Source organism: Heterodontus francisci, chromosome 1 (assembly GCF_036365525.1).
Source record: "Heterodontus francisci isolate sHetFra1 chromosome 1, sHetFra1.hap1, whole genome shotgun sequence".
In the NCBI taxonomy this organism is placed as follows: Eukaryota; Metazoa; Chordata; class Chondrichthyes; order Heterodontiformes; family Heterodontidae; genus Heterodontus; species Heterodontus francisci.
This window is the reverse complement of record NC_090371.1, coordinates 132,152,119-132,176,341: the sequence shown is the minus strand read 5'-3', so window position 1 is coordinate 132,176,341 and position 24,223 is coordinate 132,152,119. Positions and strand designations below refer to the sequence as shown.

The window sequence follows — 24,223 nt, the reverse complement described above, 5'->3', positions numbered from 1 at the left end:
CTACTACACATAGGAAGAACTATGTGGGTGCTATAAGTATTCCACGAATGATGCCAAAATAATTAAGGGTGGAAGAGATCCCTAGGCCATAGGAGTCATGATACTCAATGGGGGTTCATTAAACACATTGCTGGGTGAAAAACTGGTGATAACAAATTGGAATTTGTTTTATACCTCACGCAACTTTTTATTCCTTTCACCAGTTTTTCACCCGCAGATAAAAGTTAAAATTACCCGCAACATGTCATAGAGTCATAAAGCACAGAAGGAGGATATTTGACCCATCCTTTCTGTGCAGGCTCTTTGAAAGTGCTACCCAATTAGTCCCACCCCCCTGCAAACTTTTCCTTTTCAAGTATATGTCCAAATTTTCTTTTGAAAGTTACTGTTGCATTTGCTCCTGCTAATTTTTCAGACAGTTCATTCCAGATCACTGGAATTACTGCAAAAGAGCAATCAACAAAACAAATGCTGATTAGCTTAATCAATTGAATATAAGTTGTAGAAATCATGCTTAGACTGTACAGTGCTACAGTCAGAATAGGCCTTGAGTACCTCGTCCTGCAAACACAAAGGTGGTATTCCAACACTGGGGGTGGTATAGGAAGAACCACAATAGTGACACAAGACTGAGTTATGAGGACAGCCTGGAGAAACTTGGTCATTTCAGCCTTCAAAGGAGGAGGTGGTGGGGGATCATAGAGGTATAAAAGATTGCAAATGGTATAGCAAAATTAAATTCAGAACACCACTTCAAATGGAACAATGCCAGTAGGACAAAAGGTATGGCAGCATAGTGGTAATAGCATTAGCATTATAATTCAGTGACCTGGACAAAACTCTGCTGACATGAGTTCAAATCCCACCATGGTAGTTACAGGAATTTAAATTTGATTGATAATATTAGTAAATCTGGACTCAAAAAAGCTAGTCTCACTAATGATGTCCATAAAACAACTGAATTGTTGCTTAAAAACTAATCTAGTTCATTAATGGCCTTAGGGAAGTAAATCTGCTATCCTTACTGGTCTGTCCTACAAGAGACTCCAGACCCACAGCAATGTGATTGACTTTGTTATGGCCTAGCAAGCTACACAGTTCTATCAAAACCACCACGAAAATATCAAGTAAAGATAAAATTGGACAGACCGGGCATTGGATATGACAAAGGCATGCCCAGCCCAGTCAACCCTGCAAGTCCTCCTCATTAAAATGGGGAACTTGTGCCAAAATTGGGAGAGCCACAGACTAGTCATGCAATAGCTTGCCATACTCATATTCACAGAATCATACCTTATAGTTAATGACCCAGACTCCTCCATCACCATCCCTGGGCATGTACTGTCCCACTGGCAGAACAGACCCACCAGTGTTGGTGGCACAGTGGTATAAAGTCAGGAGGAGGTGGCCCTGGGCATCCTCAGTATTGACTCCAAGTCTCATGGCATCAGGTCTAACATGGGCAAGGAAACCTCCTGCTGATTATCAGCCTCCCTCAGTTGATGAATCAGTACTCCTCCATTTTGAAGAAGCACTGAGAGTAACAAGGGCACAGAATGTACTCTAGGTGGGGGACTTCAATGTCCATCGCCAAGAGTAGCTCGGTAGCAGCATTACTGACTGAGCTGGCCGCGTCCTGAAGGACAGATCTGCCAGACTGGGCTTGGAGGTAGTGAGAGAACCAACAAGCGGGAAAACCTACTTGATCTCATGCTCACTAATCCACCTGTTGAGTATGCATGTGCCCATGACAGTATTGGTAGGAGTGACCACCACACTGACCCTTTGAGGAAGAAGTCCCATCTTCACACGAAGGACACCTCCACTGAATTGTGTGGCATTACCACCACCATGCTAAATGAGACGGATTCAGTTCAGATCTTGCAGCTCAAAACTGGGCAAATGTAAGGCACTGTGGGCCATCAGCAACAGCAGAATTGTATTCAATCACAATGCTTAACCTCATAGATGTGCATATCCCTCACTCTACCATTATCATCAAGCCAGGGGACCAAACCTGGTTCAATGAAGAGTGCAGGATGGCATTCCAGGAGCAGCACCAGGCATACCTAAAAATGAGGTACTAACCTGGTAAAGCTACAATGCAAGACCATGAACATGCCAAACAGCAGTAGCAGCATGTGACAGACAGAGCAAAGCGATCCCTCAACCAATGCATCAGAACAAAGCTCTGCAGTCCTGCAACATCCAGTTGTGAATGATGGTGGACAATTAAATGACTAAACGAGGAAAGAGGCTCCAAAAATATCCCCATCCTCAATGATGGGGGAGTCCAGCACATCAGTACAAAAGGCAAGGCTGAAGAATTTGTAACCATCTTTCAGCCAAAAGAATCAAGTGGATGATCCATCTCAGCCTCCTGTTGAGGTCCCCAACATCACAGATGCCAGTCTTCAACCAATTCAATTCACTCCATGTGATATCAAGAAATGGCTGAGTGCACTGGACACAGCAAAGGCTATGGGCCCTGAAAACATCCTGACCGTAGGGCTGAAGGCGAGTGCTGCAGAACTATCTTTGCCCCTAGCCAAGCTATTCCGGTACAGCTACTACACTGGCATCTACCCAACAATATGGAAAATTGCACAGGTATGTGCTGTCCACAAAAAGCAAGACAAATCCAATCCAGCCAATTGCTGCCCCATCAGTCTATTATAAATCATAAGCACTGTGATGGAAAGTGTCATCAACAGTGCTATCAAGCAGTACCTACTCAGCAATAACCTGCTAACTAATACTCAGTTTTGGTTTTGCCAGGACCACTCGCCTCCAGACCTCATTACAGCCTTGGTCGAAACATGGACAAAAGGACTGAAGTTCACAAATGAAGTGAGAGTGACTGCCCTTAATATCAAGGCAGCATTTGATCGAGTGTGGCATCAAGGAGCCCTGGTAAAATTGAAATTAGTGGGAATCAAGGGAACAACACTCCACTGACTGGCGTCATACCTAGCACAAAGGAAATTGGTTATTGTTATTGGAGGCCAATCATCTCAGTCCCAGGACAACATTGCACGAGTTCCATAGGGCAGTGTCCTAGCCCCAACAGCTGCTTCATCAATGACCTTCCTTCTATAAGGTCAGAAGTGGGGATGTTCACTGATGATTGCACAATGTTCAGTACTCCTCAGATAATGAAGCAGTCTGTGCCTGCATACAGGAAGACTTGGACAACATTCAAGCTTAGCTGACAAGTGGCAAGTAACATTTGCACCATACAAGTGCCAGTCCATGACCATCTCCAACAAGAGAATCTAACCACCTCCTCTTGACACTCAACAGCATTACCATCCTGGAGGTTACCATTGACTAAAAACTTAACTGCACTATCCACATAAATACTGTGGCTACAAGAACAGGTCGGAGGCTGGGAATTCACCTCCTGACTGCCCACAGCATGTCCATCATCTACAAAGCACAAGTCAGGAATGGGATGGAATACTTTCTACTTGCCTGGATAAGTGCAGTTCCACCAATCCTCAAGAAGATTGACACTATACAGGACAAAGCAGCCCACTTGATTGGTACTCATCCACCACCTTAAATTTTCACTCCCTCCACCACTGGAGCACAGTGGCAGCAAAGTGTACCATCTGCAAGATGCACTGCAGCAACTTGCCAAGGCATCTTCAACAGCACCTTCCAAACCCTCAACCTGTACCACCTAGAAGAACAAGGGCAGCTGGTGAATGGGAGCACCACCACTTGCAAAGTTCCCCTTCAAGTGACACACCAGTCTGACTTGGAAATATACTACAGTTCCTTCACTGTCACTAGGTCAAAATCCTGGAATCCTAACAGAAATATGGGTGTACCTGTACCTCAAGGACTACAGCAGTTCAAGAAGGTGGCTCAACACCAGCTTCTCAAAGACAATTGTGAAAGGGCAATAAATACTGGCTTTGCCAGTGATGCTGACATCCCACGAACAAATTTATAAGAAAGTTTTAAATTAGTGAAAAATAAATTTAAGACAGATATCAGGATGTACACCACACAGAGTGATCAGCATGTGTGATGGAATTCTGGATGGGGTAGTAAAGGCGAAAACTCTAAAGTTATTTAAAAACAGTTGGATGATATGATGCCAATGAGGTCTATTAGTTTATTTCTGGATGGATGATCTAAGATGCAAGGAATGGCTTTTCTCATCTACATCTATATTATGACCGTGTGATGCAATGCTCTGAAGTGAAATTAGTTTGGTCAGTTTTTAAACTGATTCCTAAGATCTGCAGTAATTTATTTACCTGAAATTGCTGTGTATATTGCTGTTTTAAGAACCTGGAGAGCCCAAGTGAGGTGCATCAAATATCAAATATCCTTTTTATAATATGGAGACCAGAAATGTTCACATACGCCAAGTATAGTCTGATCAAGGCTATGTACAAGTTTAACATAATTTCTGTGCTTTGCACTCCTATCCCTCCAGAAATGAAACCCAGTGATTTGTTTACATTTTAGATGGCTTTATGAACTTGCATTGCAACTTTTAGTGATTTCTCTAAATCTATTCCCAGATCCCTTTCTTCCTGTAACTCATTTAGACACTTAGTTGCCAAAGAGTACGTGGCTTCCTTATTCTTCCCATCAAAATGTATCATCTCACACTTAAATTTATTGAAGTTCATTTACCAGTTACATGCCCATTCTGCAAGTTTATTAATGTTCTCCTCTATTTTGTTGCAGGCCTCCTCTGTATTGACTACACCCAACAAATTGGAGTTGTCTGCGAATTTTAAAATTGTGCTTCTGATTCCTGAGTCCAGATTATTTGTGTAATTGGGGAACAGAAGTAGTCCCAGCACTGATCCTTGTGGAATACCACTACCTACATTTTGCCAGTCTGAGTAACTACCTTTAACTCCTCCTCTCTGTTTTCTGTTTTGTAACCAGCTTGCTGCTTGTCTCCTGACTCCATTGGCAGAATTTTCCCTGCGGACTTCTGAACCCCACTGTCAGGCTGAAATGTGGGTCAGAAACCCACACTTTGGGCTGAATTTTTGCTTTCCCAGAGGTGAGTGAAAAAAATGGCAGTCGGCATGCACAGGCTGCGCTCCACCACACCACCACGATCTTGAGCGCAGCAGCTCATTTAAAAATACAGAGCGGCCTCCCCGCACCCCACAAATCATGTGGTGGGGGCTGTCTGAGCGACACCTTGAACGGTGTTAGCTGTCTCTGTGCAAGCACTGGCACCATGTTTGAAGAGCTGCCAGCCCTGCTCAGAGAATGCAGAGTTGAACCCCATACACCCCCACTACTACACCAAAAATAAATGTTGGCCCCGTTCCCCACCCCCCAAAACACTGAAATGGCTGAGTTGACCCCTTCTCCCAACAATTTCACAAAGTACAAAAGTCACCCCTTCCGCACCACCACCCCCCACACTAAAAATGCAGAGTTGACCCCTTGTCCACCCCCCCACTCCCCTTACCACTACACTAAAAATCCTGAGTTCCTCCCTTTCCTACCTCGGTGGTGCCAACTTTCTCTGGATGGGTAAGTGAAGGCGGGTGAGTGCTGTCCGTTGCGTGGAAGATCCAGATCCAACGGTAAGATTGTGGGGAATTGTATTTAAATGTATACAAATAAACATAGAAAATAGGAGCAGGAGTAGGCCATTCGGCCCTTTGAGCCTGTTCCGTCATTCATTATGATCATGGCTGATCATCCAACTCAGTAGCCTGAGAATTCCACAGGTTCACCACTCTCTGAGTGAAGAAATTTCTCCTCATGTCAGTCCTGAAATTTTACCCCATATGCTTAGACTATGACCCCTGGTTCTGGACTCCCCCCCCCCCCCCCCACACCCCCCATCAGGAACATCCTTCCTGCATCTACTCTGTCATGTCCTGTTAGAATTTTATAGGTTTCTATGAGATCCCCCCTCACTCTTCTGAACTCCAGCGAATATAATCCTAACCGACTCAATCTCTCCTCATACATCAGTCCCGCCAGCCCAGGAATCAGTCTGGTAAACCTTCGATGCACTCCCTCTATAGCAAGAACATCCTTCCTCAGATAAGGAGACCAAAACTGCACACAATATTCCAGGTGTGGCCTCACCAAGGCCCTGTATAATTGCAGCGACATCCCTGCTCCTGTACTCAAATCCTCTCGCTATGGATGCCAACATACCATTTGCCTTTTTTACCGCAAATTGGACCTGCATGCTTACATTCAGTGACTGGTGTACAAGAACACCCAGGTCTCGCTGCATATTCCCCTCTCTCAGTTCAGATCATAATCTGCCTTCCTGTTTTTGCTACCAAAGTGGATAACCTCACATTTATCCACATTATACTGCATCTGCCATGCATTTGCCCACTCACTCAACTTGTGCAAATCACCCTGAAGCCTCTCTGTATCCTTCTCACAACTTACCCTCTCACCCAGTTTTTTGTCATCTGCAAATTTGGAGATATCACATTTAGTTCCCTCATCTAAATCATTAATATATATTGTGAATCGCTGGGGTCCTAGCACCGATCCCAGCAATACCCCACTAGTCACTGCCTGCCATTTGGAAAATGACCCATTTATTCCTACTCTTTGTTTCCTGTCTGCCAACCAAATTTCTCTCCATTGCAATACACTACCCCCAATCCCATGCGCATTAATTTTACACGTTAATCTCTTATATGTCGAAAGCCTTCTGTAAGTCCAAAAAAACCACATCCACTGGCTCCCGCTCATCAACTTTACTAGTTACATCCTCGAAGAATTCTGGTAGATTTGTCAAGCATGATTTCTCTTTCGTAAATCCATGTTGAGTCTGTCCGATTCTACCACTGTTCTCCAAGTGCTCTGCTATAAAATCTTTGATAATGGACTCCACAATTTTCCCCACTACCGATGTCAGGCTCACTGGTGTATAATTCCCTGCTTTCTTTCTACCTCCCTTTTTAAATAGTGGGGTTACTTTAGCTACCCTCCAATCTGTAGGAACTGTTCCAGAGTCTATAGAATCTTGGGAGATGACCACCAATGCATCCACTATTTCTAGGGCCACTACCATAAGTACTCTAGGATGCAAACCATCAGGCCCTAGGGATTTATCAGCCTTCAATCCCATCAATTTCCCCAACACCATTTCTCTACAAATACTGATTTCCTTCAGTTCCTCTCTCTCACTAAGCCCTGTGTTCCCCAACATTTCTAGTATGATATTTGTGTCCTCCTTTGTGAAGACAAACCAAGTATGCATTTAGATGGTCAGCCATTTCTTTGTTCCCCATAATAAATTCCCCTGTTTCTGACAAATATAAGGGACCTACATTTGTCTGCACTAATCTTTTTCTCTTCACATACCTATAGAAACTTTTACTGTCAGTTTTTATGTTCCCCGCAAGCTTGCTATTGTACTCTACTTTCCCCATCTTAATCAATCCCTTGGTCCTCCTTTGCTGAATTCTAAACTGCTCCCAATCCTCAAGTCTGTTGTTTTTGCTGGCAAATTTATATGCCTCTTCTTTGGATCTAGTGATATCTCTAATTTCCCTTGTAAGCCATGGTTTGGCTACCTTTCCCGTTTTACTTTTGCGCCAGACAAGAATAAACAATTGTTGTAGTTCATCCATGCACTCTTTGAATGTTTGCCATTGCCTTTCCACTGTCGTCCCTTTAAGTAACATCTCCCAATCCATCATAGCCAACTCGCGCTTCGTACCTTTGTAGTTTCTTTTACTAAGATTCAGGACCCTAGTCTCAGAATCAACTATGTCACTCTCCATCTTGATGAAGAATTCTATCATATTATGGTCGCTCATCCCCAAGGGGTCACGCACAACTAGATTGTCAATTATCCCTCTCTCATTACACAATACCCAGTCTCAGATGGCCTGTTTTCTAGTTGGTTCCTCAACGCATTGGTCCAGAAAATTCCAAGAATTCCTCCTCTACAGTATTGTGACTAATTTAATTTGCCCAATCTATATGCAGATTAAAGTCACCCATAATTACAGATGTTCCTTTATTGCATGCATCTCTAATTTCCTGTTTAATGCCACTTCCAACATCACCACTACAGTTAGGGGGTCTATATACAACCCCCACTAACGTTTTTTGCCCCTCAGTGTTTCTCAGCTCTGCCCATACAGATTCCACCTTGTCAGAGCTAATATCTTTCCTCACAATTGCGTTAATTTCCTCTTTAACCAGCAATGCAACTCCACCGCCTTTTGCTTTTTGTCTGTCCTTCCTAAATACTGAATACCCCTGGATGTTCATTTCCCATCCCTGGTCACCTTGCAGCCATGTCGACTGAGGGAAGCGAGAGAGGAAATAGCTGGGGCCTTAACAGATATCTTTGCAGCATCCTTAAACACGGGTGAGGTCCCGGAGGATTGGAGAATTGCTAATGTTGTCCCCTTGTTTAAGAAGGGTAGCAGGGATAATCCAGGTAATTATAGACCGGTGAGACTGACGTCAGTGGCAGGGAAGCTGCTGGAGAAGATACTGAGGGATAGGATCTATTCCCATTTGGAAGAAAATGGGCTTATCAGTGATAGGCAACATGGTTTTGTGCAGGGAAGGTCATGTCTTACCAACTTAATAGAATTCTTTGAGGAAGTGACAAAGTTGATTGATGAGGGAAGGGCTGTAGATGTCATATACATGGACTTCAGTTATGCGTTTGATAAGGTTCCCCATGGTAGGTTGATGGAGAAAGTGAAGGCGCATGGGGTCCAGGCTGTACTAGCTAGATGGATAAAGAACTGGCTGGGCAACAGGAGACAGAGAGTAGCAGTGGAAGGGAGTTTCTCAAAATGGAGACGTGTGACCAGTGGTGTTCCACAGGGATCCGTGCTGGGACCACTGTTGTTTGTGATATACATAAATGATTTGGAGGAAAGTATAGGTGGACTGATTAGCAAGTTTGCAGACGACACTAAGATTGGTGGAGTAGCAGATAGTGAAGGGGACTGTCAGAGAATACAGCAGAATATAGATAGATTGGAGAGTTGGGCAGAGAAATGGCAGATGGAGTTCAATCAGGGCAAATGCGAGGTATTGTATTTTGGAAGATCCAATTCAAGAGTGAACTATGCAGTAAATGGAAAAGTCCTGGGGAAAATTGATGTCCAGAGAGATTTGGGTGTTCAGGTCCATTGTTCCCTGAAGGTGGCAACGCAGGTCAATAGTGTGGTCAAGAAGGCATACGGCATGCTTTCCTTCATCGGACGGGGTATTGAGTACAATGGTTGGCAGGTAATGTTACAGTTGTATAAGACTTTGGTTCGGCCACATTTGGAATACTGCGTGCAGTTCTGGTCGCCACATTACCAAAAGGATGTAGATGCTTTGGAGAGGGTGCAGAGGAGGTTCACCAGGATGTTGCCTAGTATGGAGGGCGCTAGCTATGAAGAGAGGTTGAGTAGATTAGGATTATTTTCATTAGAAAGACGGAGGTTGAGGGGGGACCTGATTGAGGTGTACAAAATCATGAGAGGTATAGACAGTGTGGATAGCAAGAAGCTTTTTCCCAGAGTGGGGGATTCAATTACTAGGGGTCACGAGTTCAAAGTGAGAGGGGAAAAGTTTAGGGGGGATATGTGTGGAAGGTTCTTTACGCAGAGGGTGGTGGGTGCCTGGAACGCCTTGCCAGCAGAGGTGGTAGACGCGGGCACGATAGCGTCTTTTAAGATGTATCTAGACAGATACATGAATGGGCAGGAAGCAAAGAGATACAGACCCTTAGAAAATAGGCGACATGTTTAGATAGAGGATCTGGATCGGCGCAGGCTTGGAGGGCCGAAGGGCCTGTTCCTGTGCTGTAATTTTCTTTGTTCTTTGTTCTTTGTCTCTGTAATCCTGACTATATCATACCCGTTTACATCTATTTGCATGATTAATTCATCCACTTTATTGTGAATGCTCCAAGCGTTGAGGCACAAAGCCTTAAGGCTTGTCTTTTTAACATTACTTGGCCTTTTCCCACTATTTTTCACTGTGGCCCTGTTTGATTCAGGCCCTTGATTTCTCTGCCTACCACTTTTCTTATTCCCCTTACTGTCTTTTGTTCTTGTCTTTGATTCCCCCTCCTCTGACTCCTTGCAAAGGTTCCCATCCCCCTGCCATTTTAGTTTTAACCTTCCCCAACCACTTTAGTAAATCCTCCCCCTAGGACATCAGTGCCGGTCCTGCCCAAGTCTAACCCGTCCAGTTTGTACTGGTCCCACCGCCCCAGAACCAGTCCCAATGTCCCAGGAATCTAAAACCCTGCCCCTCACACCATCTCTTCAGCCACATATTCATCCGATATATCCTACTATTTCTACTCTGACTAGCACGTGATGTTTATTTAAATATTTAAAGTCGGGTCCTGTTGCCGAGCGGTGAAGGGGCCTCCATGGAACCTTGCCGTCGCAGGGAAGTCCTGCCACTGGCAACGCTAGCGGGAGGTGACTTTGGTGGGCAGCAGGTCCTGAGGCAGTGTATTGCTGTCAGCAGTCAATTAAAAGGGCAGGGCCGCCATCCAATTGAGGATGGCTCTCAAATCTGGAGGGCCAATCAGAGCTCTTCCAGCTTGAAATGAGCAGCAGGCTGCAGTGGAAGTTAAGTAAGGGAGAGGGCGCTTTAAATTGGAGATGACCCTCTCCAATTTTTTTACAATTTTAACTACAAAATGGCTTTTGCTGCCAGGCCTCCAGTATCGGGATGGGGGATAGTCCCTACACAGAGTGGCCTATGGCTGCTACTGTACCCAGGCAGGAAGGGAGAACCTCTAGGCCTGTCTGGGGTGCTGAGTCCCTGGTCTGCAACCAGGAAGTTGCCTCCAAGCAGTTAAACTGGCCTCGCTGCCTGCGGGAACCTGGAGGCCGACTAAAAAATCCCTGTCGGCCTCCTTTAAATAACCTGGATCAGCCACCCGCCTCATGCAGGCAGGCAGCCCTCCAATCTCGCCTCTGTGAAAATTGCCCAGAATGGAGCAGGGGCAACTGTGGCACTATTTTTCGCACCGGCCTGCCTATGATCCCAGCCCCAGCCTCACATGTTCTGTCCTTAGGTTATAAGTCTGCTATGCAGTACCTTATCGAAGGCCTTTAGAAAATCCAAATATATTACTAGTAGCTTTGCCTACCCTTTCCGTTATTTCATCAAAGAATTCAATAAGATTGGTCAAGCATGACCTTCATTTTAGAAATTTGTGCTGACTACTCTTTATATTTTCAGCTTCTAGATATTTTCTATTATATCTTTGAGTAAGGATTCCATTATCTTTTCTACCACTGACATTAAACTAATTGATCTATAGTTCCCTTGGCTTGTTCTAGCTCCCTTTTTAAAAATAGGAATCACATTAGCTGTGCATCAGTCCTTTGGCACTATTCCCTTTTCTAATTATTTTTTACACATGTGTAATAGTGCCTCTGCCGTCTCATCCCTAACTTCTTTTTAATATGTGTGTATGCAATCCATCCGGACCAGGGGTTTTATCCTCTCTAAGTTTAATTAGTTTATCAATTATCTCCCCTTTCTATCTTAAATGCTTTATATCTTTTTTGATCGCTTCTTCTAATATCATGCCCACCACATTAGTCTCCCTGGTAAAAACTGAGGCAATAAGTAATAATTGAACATTTCTGATCTTGAGTGTGCTAAAAAAAAAAGATCTCTCAGAATGCATGCCAATAATAATCTTGGGGCAATTTGATGCATGCTTGCTGCCAGTGGGGAGCCTAGCTCAGTAGCCATGTATATCAGGAAATTGTCAGTGCTATGCACACAATTTTCCATCCATCAATTATACTGGCCAGGAAATTGTGAGCAGGGCACTCACAATTTCCTGGTATGCACAGCCAGAGAGTGCGGTCTTGTTACATGTGTCTGTCAGTTTCGTAAAGGACCCCTCTGCCTTGTATCTAACCAGTGCTATACCTGACCTCAGAGCACTTGATGCTGAGAGTGGGCATTAGAAGTGAAAAAGTATTCCATTCTCTAGCAGTGACTGTCCTCACTTTGATGAGCACTAAAATATCAATAAACACATTTAAAACAGAGTGCTCCCTCTAACTGTGATACACAGATGTAATGATAGAGAGCTACTTTTATTCGTTCTGATACATTGACAGATGGGCTTACATTTTATGCATGTCTGTGCCTTTCTCTCATAACATAAAGACTTTGAAAAATGAATGCAAATCAGACCAAAATTTGCCTCACAAGAAAAAGGAAATCATTTCTACAGCCTGCCATACAAATAACATGAGTGTCAAACCAGTTGCTTTTTCATGAGGAGCAGCCTTAGGCACACGGTGATATTTACAAGAATAAAAGAAAAGCAATTCTAATGATTTTCATAATGAAGTAAATGATGATATATAAAACAAAAAGCTGAAGCTAGCAAAATGCCAGATATAAGTAAATTAGTTTTGTTGTCATGTTCTTTGCAGTGACATTTTAACGCACCAGCAACAATGTGGCTCCAAATGCCGAACAGAAAACGATTGGTCCTGTCAGATCGGTCTCATTCATAATGCTGCCATCTGCTGGTTTCATCGGATTCAGAACTGTTAATGTTTTCTGCCAGATGTGGTCAAAGTTGATCCCAATTTCTGCGAAGAAAACCAGTCTGATTTAGGTTTCCACAAAAATAGATTTGTTTCTCTGCTTCTATAATTTCTGATGCTGTATGAAACTATCATAACATGTTTTATGTTGGTTATCATTCTTCGTATAAAGGCTATAATTTGATGATCAACAGTTTGTTTTTAAATAGGTACAATTTGATGACAAAGATCAGGGCATTGGTTTATTTGACTGAATATGTCAAGTTCAGCTTTTATTATCTAGGGGATTCCTGGATTTTTACCATGCACGGAACATCACATTGCACTATTCCATCCATGTTTCCATGAGAATTGCAAGTCTTCACAATAAATGGCAAAATTTATCCAGAATATTAGTTATCTTTATCTTTCGATATTCTTATTGCAGTTTAAATTTTATTGCTGTAGTGTTGTCGTGTTTTGAAATTGCAATTGCATTATGCATTCTGTACTCTAGAGGTGCTGTAGAAAACATATGCTAGCAAAGTGAAAGTGAAACTAGAACAGACACAGTAAAAGGAGAAGACTTTGTGATCAGCTGCTACAGTCTTTGTCTATCTGCCTCTGCTTCATCTCCTATATCAATATCAGCTAAACCTCACTCAAGTCCTGAGGACATTCCAATGGCAACGTGGTAAACAGAAAAAGGATGAAAAAAATGGAAACATTGCTTTCAGGTATGAAAATTTTGGACGGTTTTTGTCTACTATTACAGACAGCATTTTAACTTGGAGACTCTTAGAGTGACACACAGGAAGCTTGTACAGTGTATACTCATGCACTGATCCTGCCAAAATAACCATCCAATCCAAAAAATATATGTAATCTCAGATCACTGCAGAGAAGTTTCCTCTGAATGGAGCGTGATCCCAGTTCCTTTATCACTGCATTTATAATCAGTATGGCATTGTCTCTGCCCAATCTACCACATTTAATGTACATTCAGAGCCATCATCTGTATCCCTATGCTGGCAAAAGTGGTTGCGACGATCAAAGGTGCGATGACAGGTTTCACAATCGCAGGTGACACAAGGAAAAAGGCCTAGCTTCTACACTGTGGAGATGAAGAATTAAAGGATATCTTTGAGACACCTGAGCAAAATTACTACAACTCAGCAAAAATTACACTGACAACTTACTTTATGCCCAAGAAAAACACCATACACAAAACCATTGTTGTCCGATGCACTAAGCATGTGACAATTGACCAATATTGCAAGCGATTAAGGTAACTAGCAACCAGATGTGACTTCAGTGATGTTGAACATGTCAAATGGGAAATCAAAACACAAATAATCGAAGGCTGTCTCTCCAGTCAACTATGCCAAAAAGCACTCGAGAAAAACAGAAAGCTCTAAGAGCTGTTGGTGTTAGCAAGATCACAATTGCTCTTAGAGTCCAGAGCTACTGAAGTTGAGGTTAACGGTAACTACCACACTCAACTCCTGTGAACACTGTTCATTGCTCATGTGCCAGGAAACTAACTGCAAAGCAACAACAGCCATCTCACAAATAGAGCTGCGATTTATCCAAAGAAAGTTTCCACTGTTGTGGTGCTAAACCACACCGAACAGAGTGTCGTGTTGCTGGTAAACAATGTAAAGCCCGTGGAAAACCCCACTACTTTTCTCGTGTTTGTCACTCATCAACAAAATCAGCTACTAGAACCAATACCAACAGAAAGGTACTACGTATGCGTACCACAGCAAAAAGGCAACAGAATGTAGCTAATGTAGAGACAGATGACCCTGAACATACTTTTCAGCTCTCTCTCAGACACAGCAAACAGCCATGTGTGACAGTGACCATTGGCTGCTTGGACATAGATGCTCTCATAGATACAGGAGTCTACGTCAACATCATGAGAGACAAAACTCTCAAGAAACTTCAGGATTGCCCCATTCTCTGCAAACCAGGGAACATGAAAATTTTACAATGACACACTTCTGAAAATTCTCAGAACTTTTGAAATGCCAGTCTCATTCAAAGACTCCAGAGTGAAAGCTGTATTCCATGTCATATCGCGAGAATGTAAAATGCTTATCAGTTTCCACACAGCAACAGATCGGCACATGATTGCAGTCACATACACGATTCCTTCGCATAACAAAAACATTCTTGAACTGTATGCTGATTTGTTTCACTGGTATCGGAAAGGTGTTACCTGCAAGCTGCATGTAGATCCTAATGTGCTCCCAGTTGCACAGCAATGGCAACAATTACCATTTCATGTCAGGAAGCAGACAGAGAAGGAACTTCAATGTCTACTTGACCTTGACATTATTGAAAAAGTTGGGGATGAGCTACCCCTTGGGTCTCACCCATACAAGTCGTCAAGAAACCCAAGAGTGAGAACCAGATTAGAATCAGTGTTAATATGTGATCATCAAACCAAGGCATATGAAAAAGACACTTGACACTGACAATTGATGATTTCATAGAGAAAATATGTGATGCTAAACACTTCACTAAACTTGACCTCAATACAGACTACCATCAAATTGAGCTTGCAGAAGAATCGAGATATCTTACTGTATTCTCTACTCACATTGGACTTTTCTGATACAAGAGGTTCAACTTTGGAGTCAGTTCAGCAGCTGAGGTATTTCAGCACATGATTCAGTCTGCACTTCAAGGACTTGAAGGCACGCTGAACATCAGTGATGACATTCTTATCTATGGCTGCAATGAAAGTGAAATTGTGACACACTTACGTGCATGCCTACAATGTCTCAGAGAATGTACCCTTACTTTGAACAAAGACAAGTGCTTGTTCAACCAAAGCATAATTACATTCTTTGGCCATGTGTTCAGTGGTGAAGGAGTATTACCCGATCCATGGAAAGCTGAAACCATTGCAAACGCTACAGATCTGACAAAACTGCAAGAAGTTCGGAGTCTGCTAGGACTCGTCATGTACTGTACAAAGAACAAAGAACAAAGAACAGTACAGCACAGGAACAGGCCATTCGGCCCTCCAAGCCTGCGCCGATCTTGATGCCTGCCTAAACTAAAACCTCCTGCACTTCCGGGGACCGTATCCCTCTATTCCCATCCTTTTTATGTATTTGTCAAAATGCCTCTTAAACGTCACTATCGTACCTGCTTCCACCACCTCCCCCGGCAGCAAGTTCCAGGCACTCACCACCCTCTGTGTAAAGATCTTGCCTCACACATCCCCTCTAAACTTTGCCCCTCTCACTTTAAACCTATGTCCCCTAGTAACTGACTCTTCCACCCTGGGAAAAAGCTTCATTCCTGGCCTCGTTATGCAATCTGCCCCACTACGCGATCAGACAAAAGAGACCACTTAGTGGGAATGGACTAAATCGCACAAACAGGCAGTAGACGAGATCAAACGACGTTTGTCAGCAAGTTACTCAAATGTCTATTTCGACCCTGAGTAAACCATCCAGCTAGTCATGGATACAAGCCCAGTTGGTTTAGGTGCAGTTCTTGTACAGAAAGACAAGACAGGTAACCCATCAATCATTGTGATGGTAAGAAGATCGTTAACGCCATTATTCACAGACAGAGAGAGAAGCACTCTCAATCACATGGGGTATCTTACACTTTCATCTCTACCTATATGGAAGCAAATTTTAAGTAATAATGATCATAAACCACATAGCAAACCACCCACTCGAATAAAACATTGGATATTCAAAGTACAAGAGTATGAGTTCCATGTTGAGTATCAGTCAGGCAAGCTCAACCCAGTAGAATATCTTTCACACCATCTGCTGTTGACAGTCAGTTCTACTAGTCGTGAGGAAAAGGTTGCTGGACAACATCTTAACTACGTAAACCTAAATGTGGTGACAAAGTTGCTAAAACTAACCAACACCAAAGCAGCAACAAAACAAGATGAGGCTTTGCAACTATGTATCAAGGCTATGAAATCCGAAACTGGAAAGACGTGATCAAGAAAGCGTCTGTAAAAGAAATTGCTCACACATTACAGATCTTCACAATGTTCGAAATGAGCTAACTATTACAAGCACTTCTAATTTTGTATTATGCAACAACTGTATTGTCATTCCACATTCATTGTGGGAATGTTTTGTCAATGGAGTGTGTGTGCATGTGTGTGTTAGCATATTTTAAAGTAAGGAAGATTAACAAGAAGACGATCATCTAAAAGTATCTTGCTATGCAGACTCTGGATACCAACATGTCTGCCACTTTAAAGAGGGTGACAGCCTTGATCTTACAGTGCCGCACTGATCTGCACCAAAGTGCTGTCCAGCACAGTGGTAGCAGTGAAGTATGGCAGGGCCATAAGAGGGATGATGGTGAAAGGGGCCATGGAATTGGGGACACCACTCAAAGCATATTAACTTCACCTCCACATCCCACCTCTCATTCAGAGCCACAATGCTTCCTCTTCTCCCAATGGCCAAGTCTGCCTCTGCACAATTCCAACTGAAGCAGTCTTTGGCACATGAAGCACACCAATGAATAGTCAAAACCAAACTACTCTTTAGGGAAAACGTATGGTTCCCAGGAATTGACTAGATGGTAGCGCACAAAGTCAATCAGTGTTTGACATGTCAAGCAACTACAATGTCAAATCTTCAAGATCCTCTCAAGATGTCCAAACTACCTCCAGGACCATGGATTGAAGTCAGTGTTCACTTCACAGATCTGCCCACAGATGAACACCTACTTGATGTCACTGACGACTTCAGCAGATTCCCAATCATGGAATTAGTTATGTCAATTCAACAAAAGCAATCATCCCAAACTTGACCAGATCTTTGCCTTGTTTGGAATCCCTCAAACGGTGAGAAGTGACAATGGATCCCCATTCAACAGCAATGAGTTCAGTAAATTTGCAAATTACCTAGGGTTCACTCATAGGAAAAACACACCCCATTGGCCAAGAGCTAATGGTGAAGTTGAGAGATTTATGCAAACCTTGAAAAAAGTGAGACTCACAGCTACAGCTGAGAATAAGTCACGGAAGCAAGAACTATATCACTTCCTTCATAACTACAGAGCAACCCTCACTCGACTACTGGAAAACCTTCAGCTACACTCATCTTTGCATAAGAAGGGGAGGGATGTAGTGTTGTAGTGTTTCGAAATTGCAATTGCATTGTGCCTTGTGTACTCTGGAGGCTGTTGTAGAACACATATGCTCGCAAACTGAAAATGAACGAAAGCAGACAGAATAAAAGGAGAAGCCTTTGCGTTCAGCTGCTGCAGTCTTTGTCTCTCTGTCTTTGCTTCACGTCCTATAGCAAACTCGGCGAAACTTCACTCAAGACCCGAGGACGTCGCAATTGCCATTTTTAACAGATGGAAATTGAAACCAATATTGACTGATGAAACTACCAAATACTCAGTTAAGACTAAAAGGGTGCATGACCTCCACCTGATGGTGATCTAAGTTGAGTGTAATGGTCAAAAAAAGTTTCCCTGAGCTATTATGTGCAAGATATTGAAGATCTAAATTAGCTATTTCATCATATATTTTTAATTCAAAGAAACAGATCATGCTGAATGTTGGGATTTGTTTGGAATTTTAGTCTGTTGACAAAGCTGCCTTCATAACTCACCAAGCTATGAATGTCCTGAGGGAGGGTCTACGCCCAAAATGTTAACCCTATTTTTTCATAGATGTTGAGGGATCTGCTGTGTATTTTCAACCCTTTCCATTTTTACTTCATCACATCAAAAGTTTGCTTCATAAATGGAATAAAATGGCATGTTTTGTTTATACCATTAAGTGCATTTTATTGAATTTATTTTTATTTTGTGTCACCAACAATATAGCTAGTTATAACATATCACCAATCATTTTTTAAATAAAAAACAATAATTACCATACACCTTATCACTTCAAAATGACTAAAACAATTAATTATTTGGGAAGTGCAGTGGCTTTTTTTTAAATCTGGAAAATTCCAGCAATATCCCACAGACACCAATTAGATGAATGACCAGTTAATCTGACTTTTGCTTTGGTGGTGTTGGCCAAGGGAAGAACATTGGTCAGGATGCAATGAGAATTCTTTGGTCTTCTTTGAACAATGTAACCACCTGAAACATGCTGATAGGTCAGATAGGTCCATCTGTCTAACATCTCATCTGAAGGTCAGCCACACTGTTAATACACCACTTTCGGCTTGGATTATGGGTTCAGATCGTGGTATAGGCTCAAAGCCAGAAGCTTCAGATCAAAGCCAATGTTGCTACCAACTCAACCAAGCTGAAACATATCACACAATGCAGAAGTGTATCACACAAGGTTTTCTACATGAAGTTCCAAGTATTATGGTAATCAGGCATATATTTTAATAATAACCGCCTAAGCCTTAATTCGCCAATGTTCTTGGAAAATTTTAATAGTTTTAAACATGCGCAAGTCAATTGTTGTCTGAAACTCCAATTAGTCCAATTTGCCAATTTCTGTCCCTATTTGGACCAATTAAAGGCAAGCAACTACTTATAGGTTTAAGCTCTCGTGAGGAAATTCTTCACCGAAGAATATTTGTATTTACATTTTAACCTTACTCTGAATTGAAACAGAGCAGACAACCAAATTCTTCTATAATAAAAGCAAAATACTACAGATGCTGGAAATCTGAAGTAAGCTGTAATGATAAATGATGACAGTATCAGTGCCATTTCCTGCTCTCACCCCGAACTGGAAAACTTTATCAACTTTGCTTCTAATTTCCACTCTTCTCTCACATTTACATGGTCTATCTCTGACACTTTCCGTCCCTTCCTCAACTTCTCTGTCGTCATCTCTGGGGATAGGCTGTCCATTAATATTCATTATAAGCCCACCAACTCCCACAGCTACCTTGACTGACTGCACTTCCTCACACCCTGTTTCCTGTAAGGACTCCATTCCATTCTTCCAGTTTTGCGACAGGGTTCCCCTTGTCCTCACTTCCTACCCCACCAGTCTCCGTATTCAAGGAATCATCCTCCGCCATTTCCGCCACCTCCAGTGTGATGCCACCACCAAACACATCTTCCCTTCCCCTCTCCTGTCAAGGTTTCGAAGGGACAGTTCCCTCTGCAACATCCTGGTCCACTCCTCCCATGGTATCTTCCCATATAATTGCAGGAGGTGTAACACCTGCACTTTTACCTCCTCTCTCCTCACCATCCAAGGCCCCAAACACTCCTTCCAGATGAAGCAGCGATTTACTTGTACTTCTTTCAATTTAGTATACTGTATTCACTGCTCACAATGTGGTATCTTCTACATTGGGGAAACCAAATGCAGCTTGGGTGACCACTTTGCGGAACACTTCTGTTCAGCGCGCAAGCATGATCCCAAGCTTCTGGTCACCTGTCATTTTATTTCACCACGCTGCTCTCATGCCTACATTTCTGTCCTTGGCCTGCTACAATGTTCCAATGAAGCTGAACGTTAGCTTGAGGAACAGCATCTCATTTTCCAATTAGGCACGCTACAGCTTTCCAGACTCAACACTGAGTTCAACAATTTCAGAGCATGACTGCCATTTTATTTCTTTTAAATTAATTAATTAATTAATTTGTTTATTTGTCTATTTAATTTTTATTTTAATCATGTGCCTGTCTTAAACCTATTTTTCATGCTTTTGCTTTTGGACGGAGCTGTTCATTATTCTGCCATTAACACTCTTTCTGGAATAAGCTTTGTTTTTTTAACTACAACTATTAGCACTCCCTTTGCCCTTTGTTATGTGACATCTCTGTCATTAATCTCCCCTGCCCTTTGCCCTGTCCCACACCTTCCCTTTTGTTTTTCTTCCCCTATCCCCCTTTCATTTGCTCAAAGCCTATCACCTTTCTGACCTTTGCCAGTTCTGATAAAAGGTGACAGACGCTAAAACTTAACTCCACTTATCTCTCCACAGATGCTGCCAGACCTGCTATTCCCAGCACTTTCTGTTTTAGTAACCAGATTCTTCTGTTTGTAATCATACAAGTTGTAATCATACAAAGTGAGTGAAGTAACCAATTGAGCATGTTCTTCAGTTTCAAGCTCAGTGCACCCTCTTTCAGAGAACTAAAATGGAATGATAATGGAACTACCACCCAAGTAAATGCCTAATTGAACCTCTTGATGGTGAGGTTAAATAGATTTATAATGCCCTTCCATGCATTTTTCCTTATGTTCTTGGTGGCTATTACAGTCATGGTGTAAGGACTATAGCTGTGAGAATAGAACTGCCAGTTGCTTGGTTTGATTTAAAATATATGTGAAAGCATCTTATGTGGATAAAGGTATCATTTATGAAAAGTTGTGAAGACCAAATATATTATTCATGAAAAGCAAGTTGAACAATAATCTCCTTCCCTTTAGCAAAAAATGGGAAGATATATTGTGAAAACCCATGGAATATGACTTAAATCCCTAAAGACACTTGAATATAGCTGGTACAAAACAGAGTCAAGAGTTATGTTTGGTTAGCACCATCTTTGGAATATAAATCATAGGCCTGTGGGTTTTTGTAAAGTAATTTGCTTATGCTATCCATTAAAAATTAATCTGATGAAATTTAGGTAGCTAATTAGGTAAAGATGTAAAACAGATTGGTTTAATTGTTCCCTCTGCTCCTTTGTGGGTCAATTCTAGTTCAAATTGTTGTATAGATTTAAAATGTTTATACTTTGAGGAGGCAGTTTTCCCCAGATACTTTAGGCATAAAAGAGCCTTTGTCGTGGCTAAAACAGAGTCTTAAGCTGAAACATCGGTTAAGCCCATGTTTAGAGCGGTAAAAGAGAAAAAGCTTGCACTAGGAACAGCTGCCCAGAGGATTATTAAAGGACTGACTGACAATTAAATTGCATGCTAGTTCTCATTAAAGAGGCTGTATGGCTGTATGCTATTTTGGTGGATAGTGCTTCAACTAATGCCCTCTCGTAACCATGACCAGCCGATTAGGAGTTAACGAGTTGTTGCTGATTATTTTTACACTATTTTAGACTTTTTTTTATTCATTCATGGGATGTGGGCATTGCTGGTTCAGCCAGCATTTATTGCCCATCCCTAATTGCCCTTGAGAAGGTGGTGTTGAGCTGCCTTATTGAACCGCTGCAGTCCATGCAAGATCGGTACACCACAGTGCTGTCAGGAAGGAAGATCCAGGATTTTGACCCAGCGACAGAAATAGTTCCAAGTAAGGATGGTGTGTGGCTTGGAGGGGAACTTGCAGGTGGTGGTGTTTCCATGCATTTGCTGCCCTTGTCCTTCTACTTGGTAGAGGTTGCGGGTTTGGAAGGTGCTGTCTAAGGAGCCTTGGTGCATTGCTGCAGTGCATCTTGTAGATGGTACACACTGCTGCCACTGTGCGTCGGTGGTGGAGGGAGTGAATGTTTGTAGATGGGGTGCCAATCAAGCGGGCTGCTTTGTCCTGGATGGTGTCGAGCTTCTTGAGTGTTGTTGGAGCTGCACCCATCCAGGCAACTGGAGAGTATTCCATCACACTCCTGACTTGTGCTGTGTAGATAGTGGACAGGCTTTGGGAAGTCAGGAGGTGACAGTTAAGGGCAGAATAGCACTTCATTTTTATGCTACTGGAGCCTTCCAAATAATATCAGTCACATCTCACAATCCTCTTTGCATTTCTGCCTAAGGGAGGTCTCTGTGGCTCTGAGGAATATCTATATATCATTTCTTACTACCACAGGAGACCAGAGATCGGATACTCTCGGATTGACAGAACTGCAGGATTCTCCACAGCCCAGACAGCCATTGACTGAGTGCATCAGTTAAACTTGAAGCTTTCAGGAACAGGAAAGGATTCCATTTCCTCAATGTACAGCTTGTCTGCGACCACCAACAGTGCATCATACAGGTGAATGCCTGCTATCCAGTGAGCTGCCACAATGTATTTATAATGAGACAATCATCCATCCCACAGATCTTTGAGCCTCAACACAATGTGCATGGCTGGATAAGGTGACAAGGAATAGCCTCTGATGTCTTAGCTCATGATTACCTTGAGAAACCCCCAGACACCAGCTGAGCACTCATACAGAGAGCCATTCAGACACCAGGAATATCATCTGAGCTCCAGGACATCATTGCAGGAGTTCCTCAGGATAGTGTCCTAGGCCCAACCATGTTCAGCTGCTTCATCAATGACCTTCCTTCAATCATAAGGTCAGAAGTGGGGATGTTCGCTGATGATTGCACAGTGTTCAGCACCATTCACAACTCCTCAGATACTGAAGCAGTCCGTGTAGAAATGCAGCAAGACCTGGACAATATCCAGGCTTGGGCTGATAAGTGGCAAGTAACATTCGTACCACACAAGTGCCAGGCAATGACCATCTCCAACAAGAGAAAACCTAACCATCTCCCCTTCTAATTCAACGGCATTACCATCGCTGAATCCTCCACTATCAGCATCCGAGGGGCTACCATTGACCAGAAACTGAACTGGAGTAGCCATATAAATACCATGGATACAAGAGCAGGTCAGAGGCTAGGAATCCTGCGGCGAGTAACTCACATCCTAACTCCCCAAAGCCGTCCACCATCTACAAGGTACAAGTCAGGAGTGTGATGGAATACTCTCCACTTGCCTGGATGGGTGCAGCTCCAACAACACTCAAGAAGCTTGACACCATCCAGGACAAAGCAGCCCGCTTGATTGGCACCCCATCTACAAACATTCACTCCCTCCACGACTGATGCACAGTGGCAGCAGTGTGTACCATCTACAAGATGCACTGCAGCAATGCACCAAGGCTCCTTAGACAGCACCTTCCAAACCTGCAACCTCTACCAACTAGAAGGACAAGGGCAGCAAATGCATGTGAACACCACCACCTGCAAGTTCCCCTCCAAGTCGCACACCATCCTGACTTGGAACTATATCACCGTTCCTTCACTGTTGCTGGGTCAAAATCCTGGAACTCCCTTCCTAACAGCACTGTGGGTAAACCTACCCCAAATGGACTGCAGCGGTTCAAGAAGGCACTACCTTCTCAAAGGCAATTAGGGATGGGCAATAAATGCTGGCTTGGCCAGCGACGTCCACATCCCATGAATGAATTTTTAAAAAATTGAGCAGACCATTGGGGTTCTCAAGCTGATGTTTAGATGCCTTGACTGGTCAGGAAGTGTCCTGCAGTACTCGGCTAAAGAAGTCTCTAGATATGTGCTGATTTTCTGCATGCTTCACAATCTGGCGATCATGAGAGAATTAGTGTACGACCATGCCTGTTGGCCCACCGCCCCCCACCCCTCCCCACCCACCCCGACAAGATGGCACCTGTTGTGTCCCCCTCACCCGGCATGGATGCTGCCCACTAATGCCTGGTGCGTCCTACTGTGATGTTCCTTCTTCTACCCTGCCTTTAGGTTATACCTGGTGCCAGTCTCTGAGCTGATGCCTGTGAGAATGGCAGTGATTGATGCAGTTTCCTCTTCCTTGTTATCCCCCTCTTTCTCCTGGAGTGGGGAGGGATGAGGTGCGACTTGCTCCTCTTCCAGTTCCTCCAAGGGCGGTTGGCGGGGGGGGGGGGGGACTTGTGTTGGGTGGCGGTGGATGTCGGTGGTGGTGGGTGGTATGTGGTGGGGTTAAGGTAAATTTTACTCTTGGGAGCCGCAATGATAAAGCTTGAAGGGTTAGTGTGCAGTACGTGTGACCACTATTGGAGGATGTATATGATGAGACCATATG

At 43.1% G+C, this 24,223-nt stretch overlaps 1 protein-coding gene across 1 annotated transcript in view; it reads right to left on the bottom strand.

The window, feature by feature from the left end:
- LOC137384652 (protein YIPF5-like) overlaps positions 1 to 24,223 on the bottom strand; it is a 74,723-nt gene that overhangs the window by 29,836 nt on the left and 20,664 nt on the right. Inside the window, exon 4 of the mRNA XM_068058897.1 lies at positions 12,436 to 12,581. Within this exon, the coding sequence (XP_067914998.1) occupies positions 12,436 to 12,581 (146 nt within the window). The remainder of the gene's footprint in view (positions 1 to 12,435; positions 12,582 to 24,223) is intronic.